Source organism: Ursus arctos, unplaced genomic scaffold (genome assembly GCF_023065955.2).
Source record: "Ursus arctos isolate Adak ecotype North America unplaced genomic scaffold, UrsArc2.0 scaffold_20, whole genome shotgun sequence".
In the NCBI taxonomy this organism is placed as follows: domain Eukaryota; kingdom Metazoa; phylum Chordata; class Mammalia; order Carnivora; family Ursidae; genus Ursus; species Ursus arctos.
Window position 1 is genome coordinate 20,620,904 of NW_026622875.1, and position 12,318 is coordinate 20,633,221.

The window sequence follows — 12,318 nt, forward strand, 5'->3', positions numbered from 1 at the left end:
CAACTCCACTTAGATCCTTATCATTTCACACCTTGAGTTCTGCCTCAGCTTCTTAGGCACTGTCCTTGAATTTACACCTTTCTTCCTCCAATCCATCCTGCTCACCACATTCAGAAGAGGATTCCTAGGGGCGTCTGGTGGCTCAGTCAGTTAAGCATCTGACCCTTGATTTTGGCTCAAGCTACGATCTCTGTGGGGAGTCTGCTTCTCTCCCTCTTGCTCTGCGCCCCCCACACACGTGTGCGCATGTACCCATACTCATGAGCGCTCACTCTCTCTCTCTCAAATAAATCTTAAAGAAAAAAAGGAGAGTATTTCTAAAATAGTCACTTTGGTTTTTTACGTTACTTCTGATATCAATAAACCTTTATTAAGGCCAGATTTCTCCACAATCTTGACCCAGACTATATCTAGCACTACACCCTTAGGAACTATCCTCTCTAGCCAAACTACTTCTCCTAACCTTCTCAGACTTGCCTCATTCAAGATGGACCCTCTTCTAGCTTGTTATGAAAATTCCAGTTATGAAAACTTTGTCTTTCAAATAAATGGTAAACATTATGAGGGCCAAATTAATTTCTTATAGTCTATATCTTTACCTATAAATGTTACTTAATAGTAAGAGCTCAATAAATATGTTTCTAAATATTTTCTCATTGTATTTGATTTAAATATATACATGCTTCTTCTTTTTCATCAACTAATGTACAAATGCGTAAAATGTCATTATAACAGTTTTAATGAATAACTATCAATTAGAGAATTTCATATGTCCCCTTTCCTGTTTTATGTTTTTAAGTTGTGTTTTATGTCTAAAATATATAAAAACAAATCATGGACTGAAAATTCTTGTTTCTTTTTTTTTTTTTAATAAGCAACAACAAAAACTCAAAGTCATTAGTTCCTTCCAAAATGGCAAAAGGAGAAACATACTTGAACTAGGAATCAAGCAACATCTCTGCCGTATTCCAGCTGTCCTGTTAAAACCACGCTGGGGCTCAGTATTTAGTAAAGATTGAATTTATCAATTTCTGACATTTCTCTTGCTCTAAAATGTTTTTAAACATATAGAACAAAGGCAAAGAAAAGACTAAGATGGATAGATAACTCTTAGGAGAGCTTAGGGTTTCATCTGTTTGCTCTCTTATTCACTAAAAACAAAACAAAACCACCAAATTGCTGATTTTTCACATATCATAATGAAATCACAAACACAAGGCTCACTGAATTAATGTGTACAAGCAAACATGCTTATTTGTAGTTAACATCACGTTGCATGCAAAAGCGAAACACAATGGAAATGCAAGAAAATTAGTGGGTATGTATGTGCAGATTACATTTTTGAGTGCTTCATGAATCATCCACAAATGCTCGGAAGTGAGTGTTAAGTGCCATTATGAAGCCAGATGACAAGACTTTTTTTTCCTACCAGTTTTCTCAATTCCCACTTGAATCGGTTTGGCTGGCTCTGTTATGCCTTGGAAATGATGTCAATACAATTCAGAGACTGCTGCTAGGGAGCACAAAACATTATAGGTCCTATATAAACAATGTTTTTTTTTTTTAATCTTTCTTTTTCATTTGACAATTGGGTTTTTTGGCTCTATCTACTTCTTTTTTAAGATTAGATGACCAGAGCCTGATAAAATTAACCTGCATTTACACTCAATAGGACAAACAATCAAAAATATAAGAATTCAAACTATATTTTTACTTTACAGATGTCAAATAACTAGTAAGCCTAAGTTCATAAATTGTGTTTCTGATATATGTTAATGTAACTCTGAACTTAAACTAATGTAATTTCCAATAAAAATTCCTTCCTAAACTTAATTTCTAACAAAAACAAAATTTTAAATAGCTTTTGATTACCTTGAAGCTGGATATGGAAGTATTTTTTCTTGCACTTTTAAGAGTCTGATTGACCCATTTAATAATAATTTCATCATTTACTTTTTCACCTTCTCCAAGATCTGATAACACATTCAATGTGTACCTGTAACAGAAAAGATGGATATTTGAGTGTGAAAGGGGAGAAAGAAGGGGTGAAATTTGCTCTCACATCATTTATATCAATATTCAGATGAATATTTAAATATTTTGGTTCTACAGATATTTGCACTTTGTCATATTCCAAAGTTGCAAAGCTCAGTAATCAAAAACAAAAACTACTATACAGTATTTTATAAAAACAACTCCTTACAAAGCAGTTTTTAAGAGGCATTAATAAAAGTGATTATTTGCAGACATTGACCCACTTTTAAACAAAATATATTATCAACGGTAAATCATTTAAAAAATATATTTTGCATTGGGTATTTCTTCTGTTTGTTATTCTCAAAAACAGCTAAAATTTTAGTTTACATGACTTGCTGAAGAAAACAGTATTGCTCTAAACATATCAGCCTTTACCTTCTCATCAGCTGCCATACCAATGCCAGAGTAAGTGTTGGATTCCCTTCATTTAGGTCCTGCCCAGCAATGCCAACCAAGGAGAATTTAGCCTTATTCTTCCCAAGTTCCACTGCATAATTACAGTTTTCAATCTATGAATAATAAGTAAAAGTTTTGGTATAAAAACATGTTTTTAAAAATATATCTCTTGAATACACCAGCTTTGTTCAGTCATTTGAAAAATAATTGAGGATACCTTAATTTATATGACAGAATCATTTCACAATAACACTGAAGTTAAGGAAATAATTATTATTCCCATTTTATATAATTATCCCCATTTTATAGTTGAAGATATTAAAGGGTTAACCTAGATAGAGCAACAACTGGCTAGGAAGTTTTAAGATCTTACCCTAAAAATCCTGACTGTCCAAGATTACATAGTTTATTCGTGACAAATCTGTGACTAAAAACCTAGGTTTCCTGCATTCTATTAATAGAGTTAAAAAATACTGTTTTGTCTAAATTTAAAACTAAGGAATAAAGAAATTGTTTCATTAAGAATCTAAAACTTCATCTCCCATTTCTTCATCCAGATATTACTCATCTTCCAAAATTTAGCTTTTAGCCCACATTCTTCAACAAAGGCTTATTAACCTTAACTGTACCAGCTAATAACAATCTATCCTTTATTGAACTTCTAATAATGCTTATTTTGTAATGCTTGTGCACTATCTTCTACTTAGCAATTTATGTACTTTCTTTTGTCAACCACAGGACAGGCTCCTTTAAAAAAAAAAAAAGATTTTATTTATTTGTCAGAGAGAGAGAAAGAGAGTAGGAGCACAAGCAGGGAAGAGTGGCAGGCAAAGGGAGAAGCAGGCTCCCCACTAAGCAAGGAGCCAGATGCGGGATTCAATCCCAGAACCCCGGGATCCTGACCTGAGCCACACACAGATGCTTAACCAACTGAGCCACCCAGGCATTCCTGGACAGGCTCCCTTTAAAGGGCAAAAACTGTAACATGTACAAGTCTATATCATACTCTTCTCCATTCCCAGCCCAGAACCCATCACAGTGCCCTGTCTACAGTAAGAATCTGATGAATGACCACCAAGTAAATCTTCTTTCCAGTGTTATAAGTCCAGTTAAGTCCTTTATCTAGTAAATTTTTTTTGTCTGCTAGGCCTCGATGTTTATTACCTCCAGTCTTCTTATCTCAGGGTTATGTGTGCATGTGTGTGTGTATAAATTCTTAGGTATTTGAATCTTTTTCTCCAGTGAAATTGTAAGCTCTCATAATCTTATAATACCACCAGTAGTAAAAAGTGCTTACTAAATACTTTTTGGAATAAACATTTAATAAAGAAAAATAGTATAACTGGTTTCTTCTGATTTTCTTTCCCAAGTTACTTAAGACCTCATTACAAAACAATTCAATGTGAGATACACAGATACATTTTTTTTTTCCTAAGAAAGTATTTCTAGGAAAGGTGAGAAAGGGACCACACAATAATAGAATTTGCACAAATAAATGGGTATTTTTCTTTAAAAAAGAAAATCCAAATTCCCAAAGATCAGTTTGTTACAAATAAAAATGCATGAAGATCCTTTGATCTTGTAGCATCTGCCTGGTTCTCTCAATAAGTTCCATAAAATCTTTGACAAGTATGCATTTTTTTAACTATAAGGAGACAATAGTTTAAAATTCTTTTTCCTAGTAATCATATTATAGATTTAGTCTGCCTAATAAAAATATATGCTACAGAAACGTACAGAATTGAAAAACAACCAAATAGATACCTAATTTATAGAAAACAGCATCAAAGTTCTGATTATGTAACAGTATGAACAGGAGAGAGAAAAACCAGCATATTTTCCACTGACACCTGTTTCCATGGGAGAATTTTCTTTCTTCTTCTTCTTTTTTTTTTTTTAATTTATTTATTCGACAGAGATAGAGACAGCCAGCGAGAGAGGGAACACAAGCAGGGGGAGTGGGAGAGGAAGAAGCAGGCCCATAGCGGAGGAGCCTGATGTGGGGCTCGATCCCATAACGCCGGGATCACGCCCTGAGCCAAAGGCAGACGCTCAACCACTGTGCCACCCAGGCGCCCCTCCATGGGAGAATTTTCTAGCACTGTAATAATAATCACTTTTGTGAAAAATACATTTTAATGAAGGGCCATCTATTTTACAGTTAGTTAGACCAAAATTCCTAAGAGGAATGATGGTGAGAAGGGTGCTCAGGGTTACTAGAAGCCTAAGATGTTGATATGACCAGCAACAATAGGGTACCTGGAAATGATGCTAACATAAGGAAACAGATGTGCTCTATTTGTTTGGCAACAGCTGATTCCAAATGTGGCAAAACTTCTAAGATCTGGAGAGGTACCAAACTAGACAAAGAATAAGAAATTCAGCTCTAGGGATAAGCCATGTTTATGGTACTACTTAACACTCTAAAAATGGATCTGCTCTCTGAGGATGTAAATGTAGAAAGTTAAGAGCAGTGGGCCAAGAACTGAGCCTTGGAAATTCCTAGAGTTGTCAGGCTAAAAAACGAAGAATAGGTAGGAATGAAGGTAAGAATAAACACAAGGAAAGCAAGAAAAAAACTGGAGAATGCAGTTTCATAGAGTTAACGGGAGAAATGATTATCAAGCACTTCAAATGCTTTGGAAAAAGTGAAGCTTAGATTATTTGGAAAATGAGAAAAACTACATAAGAGGATACAGGGTTCCGAGTGAAAAGAAATACTGAAGAAATAATGAAGAAAGATTATTTAAGTGGTACAACTTTATGAGCTTTACAAATGAAGCAAAGCAATGTCTGATGATGAATGCCCAAAATCTATAAAATAAGCCTCTGGGGTGCCTGGGTGGCTCAGTCCATTAAGCATCTGCCTTTGGCTCAGGTCATGATCCCGGGGTCTTGGGTCAAGCCCCACATTGGGCTCCCTGTTTAGTGGGGAGACTGCTTCTGCTTCTTCTTCCCCTCTGCTCGTGCTTTCTCCCTCTCTCTCTCTCAAATAAATAAATAAAATATTTTTAAAAAATAAGCCTTTGTGATACTCTGTCATGAAAGTACTGCTTCGTTTTTTAAACATCTTGAATTTATTACAGGCCTTATGTTTCATTCTATAAACAGCTGGTATTTGTTGAAAGGAAGCATTTTACATATGATTCACTTGTGACATCTCATAATTAAAATTCCAGATAAAATGAGTGGTTTAATTTTTGTTTTCCTGTTACATTTTGCATCTGCTTATTCCTAAAGGAACTAGAAAAAGAATAAAGCCCATAGTTAGTAGAAGGAAGGAAGGAAAATAAAAAAGATGAAGGCAGAAATAAATGAAATAAGAGACTTAAGAAAACAATAGAAAAGATTAAAGAAACCAAGAGTCGGTCTTTGAGAACATAAACAAAATTTATAAACTTCTATCCAGACTCATCAAGAAAAAAAGAGAGAAGACTCAAATAAAATCAGAAATGAAAGGGAAGTAATAATTGACACCATAGAAAGACAAAGGATTATAAGAGACTACTACATAAATTATACGGCAACAAATTAGACAACCTAGAAAAAATGGATAAATTTCTAGAAATACACAATCTTCTAAAACTGAATTGGGAAAAAGATCTGAACAGACCAGTAAGTAGTAATTAAATTGAATGAGTAATCAAAAATCCCCCAACATTTGAAGTAATGAGCACTAGGTGTTGTACACAACTGATGAATCACTAAACTCTACCTCTGAAACTAATAATACAGTATATGTTAATTAAATTGAATTTAAATTTAAGAAAAAATTTTAAATCCCCCAAAAAACAAAAGTCCAGGACCAGATGGATTCGCAGGTGAATTTTACCAAACATTTAAGAAAAGAAAAAGAAAATAAGAGAAAAGAAAAGAAAAGAAAAAAAAAAGAAAGAAAAAAAGAAAGGAAGTTAATACCTATTCTTCTCAAACTATTCCAAAAAATAGAAAAGGACAAGAACAAGTGTTGGTAAGGGTGTGGAGAAAAAGGAACCCTCATGCACTGTTGGTGGGAATATAAATTGGTGCAGCCACTGTGGAAAACAGGATGGAGGTCCTTCAAAATATTAAAAATAGAAACACTATACAATCCAGTGATTCTAGTACTGGTATTTACCCAAAGAAAATGGAAACACCAATTGAAAAAGATCCATGCACTCCTATGTTTATTGCAACATTATTTACAATAGCCAAGATATAGAAGCAACCCGGTGTCCATTGATAGATGAATGGATAAAGAAGATGTGTGATAGATACACACACACACACACACACACACACACAGAGGAATATTACTCAACCATAAAAAAGAATGAGAGCTTGCCATTTGTGACAATATGGACGGACCTAGAGGGTATTATGCTAAGTGAAATAAGTCAGCCAGAGAAGACAAATACCATATGATTGCACATATATGTGGAATCTAAAATACAAAGCAAACAAGCAAAAAAAAAAAAAAGCAGAAACAGACCCATAAATATAAAGAACTGGTAGTTGCAGAGGGGAGGAGGAGGGAATGGATAAAATGGATTAAAGAGAGTGGGAGGTACAGGCTTCCAGTTATGGAATCATCATCATTCATCTGCCAGGTAGTCTCCCACCGACTGTAATCAAATTACTGCCCTGCTCAGAAATGTTTAATGGCTTCCCATTACTTTTAGTTTAAAATGCAAGCTCTTTAATCTGACAATCAAGGTTCTCAACATCTGGTTCCAACTGAAATTTTTAGGTTTCATACTCACTTCTTACCTATTGGAATCCTCTGCGGTAGCCAACATTTCCCCCCAAGTCCCAGAAATGCATTGTATATTTTCCCATCCCTATCCCTCTTCCTGATCCTTAGCCCCCTCTCCAGCCTCCTTTCTCAAACTCTAACTCAATACCACCTCCTGCATGAAGCCTCTCATGATAAGCGCAGCTGGTGGCCTTTTCCTCCTTAGAACTAATAATATTCACTTCTATAGGGGCGCCTGGGTGGCTCAATCAGTCAAGTGTCTGCCTTTGGCTCAGGTCAAGATCCCAGGGTCCTGGGATTGAGCCCTACATCAGGCTCTCTGCTCAGCGGGGAGCCTGCTTCTCCCTCTCTCTCTGCCTGCTGCTTCCCCTACTTGTGCTCTCTCTCGTCAAATAAATGAATAAATTCTTTTTAAAAAAAACATTAACTTCTATATATGTTGCACTATATTACAGTTGTTTATACACGTATCTTTCTAATTTCTTTAGGCTTCTTGAGGACGAACTCCATGCCTTGTACTATTTTATATCCTGCATTGCATTGTACAGGTAGTAGGTAATCAGTAAATATCTGTCAAAGGATATTAACAAATAATCAGTAAAGATTTGGCAAGTTCTGGGGATTATAATACAGGAAAGCATTTATGATGCACCTCAAAGAAAATTCAGCACTACAACTTGTTAAAGACAAAAACAGTTACATAAAGTGTCTGACTAGGCGAACGGTCTTCATCTTTCCAAACATTTATTAAAGCACATTTATAAAACGGTTCTTAAGCTTAACACATTTTGGTTTAAATCAGAATCATGGGAACAGACCACACGTTACTAAGCTTTATGAAACTCCAAATCCTTTGTTTCATATTAGAAAAATAACAACATATCCTTGGTGATTATCTCACTCACCTTCTTCATGTTCCCTCCAAGAGCAGAATAAGGAGGTTTGTTGACCTGGTTCCAGTCGACTGGCACACGGATCATTTCATAGAGCTGAAAGACCACTAAAGCATCTGCAAGGTCACTAAAACAAGAGGAAAAGATGATGAAGGAGGAGGAAATTTTATTAAGCACAATAGAGATAGGTTTAGGTCTTCAAAAACACAACAGTCATTTAATGCCTAAAAAATGACAGGCCAAGGGCGCCTGCGTGGCTCAGTCAGTTAAGTGACCAACTCATGATTTGGGCTCAGGTCATAACCTCATGGGTCATGAGATCAAGCCCCATGTCTGGCTCCATGCTCAGCAGGGAATCTGCTTGAGCTTTTCTCCCTCTGCCCCTCCCCCCACTTGCTCATTCATGCTCTCTCTCTCTCTCTAAAATAAATAAAACTTTAAAAAATGACAAGATGTATCATTTGACCCAGAACTACTTTTTTTTCCTTTTCTCAAATTTTTATTTAAATTCTAGTTAGGTAACATACAGTGTAACATTGGTCTCAGGAACGGAATTCAGTGGTTGACCCAGAACTTCTAATCTAGGAATCTGTCCAAAATTTTTTATAAATGTTTACAAAGATATAAGTACAAAGACATTCATTGCCAAATTATTAATAAATTTGGAAGCAACTTAAATGCCTGGCAGTAGGGGGCTGTTGAATAAACTATCCATACCATGGACTCCTGGTCCACCATAAGAAATAAGTTCGATCTCTATATACTGGCATGAAAAGCTAATTTATAAGATATATTATGTTTAAAAAAGCAAGTGGCAGAACACTGCATACAGTTTACTATGTGTAAAATTTAAATACCTGTATGTGCTATGGACTGTTAATAGCAATACCTCTGGGCAGGAAAAAAAGGAATATGGGAGATGTAAGGGAAGTATTATCATTTTTTAATTCATTCTACATACTTCCTGAAACTTGTACAATGAGAATAAGTTCACATATTACTTACGTATTATAATTTTTAAAACTTTTTAAAATATACAAAAATCACAATAGCTACAATGTAGGCAGCTATTCATGTTAAATAATGAGGGTTAAGAGGAAGGAATTTATGAGCAAGTAGGCATTTTGAAGTAAGAATAGTACTACTTTGGATTCAGAAAAATATATTCTGAGATGCTCAAAGTACATTCATTGAGTCTGTTTTCAATTCTGTATGCTAAGGACATAAAGCAACAGCAATTGATTTTTAAAATTGTTGGCTCTATGATGTATCATGTGGCTTTTCTCTCTCAACGGCTTGTTCACAGAGCTGTTTTGCTAGGATTTATATGAAAGTTACTTTGCAACTCTGGATACACACCCTATGGCAGTGAAGGGAACTGGCCCTGTGCTGAGTGATGGAAAGATAAAATCTATTATGAAGGCAATTAAGAGTTGACTGGGTTATCTATAAAAGCATATGGAAAATTTTATATAAAAAATTACTAAAGGATTTGTATCAGTTCTGAATTTTTCTTGTTTACTTTAAGTGAATTCATTTTTATTTCCAAGGTATTATTATTCATGTTTTGCAAATAGGGAAACTGAAGCCCAGAGAGTTGAAATGATTTCCAGAGAATTCAAGATGTATTCCTGAACCAACCTGTCATAGAAAAATTCTAGGACTAACAGTTCGTCAAATATATTAAATAACTTGTGTAGGGGAGAGAATTTTCATTTAAAATCGACCTAAATTACGCTAATGCTTTGGTTTGCTTTAGATTTGGTGTACTGCAGGAGAGGAGTTAAAAAAACTTAGGGTTTAGGAATATGATCCAGACACAAATTCATGGACACTCTGGCTACTGTTTTTCTATATATGATAGTTCTCTTGAGGGTTATGTTACTTCTGAGAATTTTCTGAATTCCCTTTTCCAAAATTCTTTCACATTGTTTCACATTATTCTGTAAAGATCTTATCCCTCCTCACTCCCCCTCCTCACTCCCAATATTTGATTCCTTTACTGCCTTGCTACTATCATGAGAGTTCCAGTCTAAATGATATATCTCTGTCATCTGGCTGGAATTTAAACACTTTTAAAGAGTTCTTCAAATATCAGTCCATTACATCAAAGCTGGTTACCATAAGGTAGTACTGGTTTTAGATTTTTTTTTAAATTTTTTTAAAGATTTTATTTACTTGAGAGAGAGAACACAAGTGGGGAGAGGGGCAGAGGGAGAAGCAGACTCCCTGCAAAGCATGGAGCCAAACGAGGGCCTCCATCCCAGGCCCCTGGAATCATGACCGGAGCCGAAGGCAGACGCTTAACCAACTGAGCCACCCAGGTGCTCTGGTTTTAGATTTTAAACAAGATTTTGAATATACACCAAGAAGCAGAAATTACTGTATCATAAATCTTCAATTAGCCAGTGAATTGGTCTTTGTGGCATTAGACTTAAGTTCATATTTAAATAATAATTTAGTTACTGTTCATTAAGGAGTTTCCTTGGTATGTAAATTATTAATATACAATTAGCAAAACTTGAGTTCTTTTCCATTTTTAAATGCAGGCTGGTAGATCCTATAATGAAGAGAAAAGGTTTCTTCTTATACAAACTTAGAAAGACACATTGTTAGCACTACCAGACAGCACAGAAAATATTCAGTAAAATATTTTCTTAGTCCTACCAATGTTGATAATGTGTTGTCATTTTAAACAAGAAAGAATAAGATAAATCACAATTACTCAGGGAAAGCAAGTTATTTCTACAAATTGGAAACAAATATCTGCAACGAATTAAGGGAAAACTGAGGTAGATTTTGGCAAAAATAGAAAGTATGAATTATAATTTAAAATATTGATATAATGATAAGAACAACTTATAAAATATTGCTATTCTGTTAACAGTTGAAATAATTTATTATTTTTCTGATCAATAATTATAAAAGAGTAATAAGATGGATTATCTTCATCAAATTGTTTATATCATCAAAAATTATAACTATTATCATATTCTGATCTTTTTAAATAATACTTTACTTTTCTTTAAAAATCCATTGTATTGCCAGGCTCCAGCATTCTGAAATTCTAAATGTTGGTTAAAATTCTTGTGATTTTTAAAAACTGTACTAATGTTAACATACCTATGGTTTGCAACTAGAAAAGGTGGACTCTGGCCATAAAATTAAAACACAATAAAATATTTACCTGTATAAATGATTAATGTATGGGTTGACCCCCAAGGAATTCATCCAGTTCCGAAATGTTCTCTCTTCCTTGCTCTCTCCTAGAGCAGACACAAGTTCATACTGATGATTCAGGACAAAAGGCATCAAGAAATATATTTTAAACCATCCTGGCAGGTGCAAACCAGTCATACATACTTTGCCATGGTTTCTGTGATACTATAATCTTTTGGGGAGAAAATAAGTCTTATTGCCAAAGTCCTTCCCCTCCTCCCATCTAAAAGGCGTCCGTTTGCTCTAAATTTCTCTATCTAGAGTCCTTTCTTTGATGTCTGAATTACTGAGTCATGGCTTTCTCTGTGACAGAGAAACTTACATGATCATAGCTGTAGTTAGGATCACATGCAAACGGCGCTGGCTAAAAATTACTGAAACAAAATCTTTTAGCGGTCACGGTAACATTAGCACCGCCGACACAAAAGACAAGCTGTGCCTTTCCCAATGCAGTGTTTCTAGATTTGTACAGGTTTTGGTTTTACACGGGGAAGTTTCTGGGCACCCAAACCTACATTTTAATTACACCAAACGGCAATGTAGGGGAGAGGGGATTATAGGTAATGAAGGGATATGACTATTTTACAGGCTTCCTGAGTTATTTTAGATCGTCACTACTGAAAATACATGAGGGACAGAGCCCCCACCCTGGGTGCTAAGAGAAAGACATCTTATCCTAGGAAGTTCCTAGACCTCAGAGATCACCTCAGTAAGAAACTCCTGGCAGGCACTATTATTTAACCTATGATTACCTAACCTCCCTGAGCATTCCCTTCATAGCAATGCTCATACCATCTACAAGAAAAATATGGGTTATCATGTACCACAAAGTGGGCAGAGAGCAGGATGGATTCTCCTTGTCATGTCTGCCTTCTAGTCATTCTCTAGACGACAAATAATCCTAAGTGACTATCTGTAGTATTATTTGTTTTCAGCAAAGGTAGGGGGCAATGGAATGTCCTAACCTATATCTCATCACCAGACTTGTGAAAAACGTAAAACATTTACACCTCTCATCACTTCTAAACTATAGGCAAG

General features: G+C 35.2%; 1 protein-coding gene across 16 annotated transcripts in view; it reads right to left on the reverse strand.

Moving 5' to 3' along the window:
• The window catches only part of PLS1 (plastin 1), a 102,589-nt gene that overhangs the window by 7,623 nt on the left and 82,648 nt on the right, over window positions 1-12,318 (reverse strand). For 15 of the 16 annotated variants that reach the window (XM_026497184.4, XM_026497185.4, XM_044383466.3 and 12 more), the window contains 4 exons: window positions 11,249-11,327; window positions 8,074-8,188; window positions 2,413-2,546; window positions 1,873-1,996 (listed from right to left, as the gene is read on the reverse strand). In XM_026497184.4, coding sequence (XP_026352969.1) covers window positions 1,873-1,996; window positions 2,413-2,546; window positions 8,074-8,188; window positions 11,249-11,327 — 452 coding nt within the window. Of the gene's footprint in view, window positions 1-1,429; window positions 1,514-1,872; window positions 1,997-2,412; window positions 2,547-8,073; window positions 8,189-11,248; window positions 11,328-12,318 lie in introns of all 16 variants that reach the window. The other variant, XM_044383468.3, reaches the window with a different exon arrangement.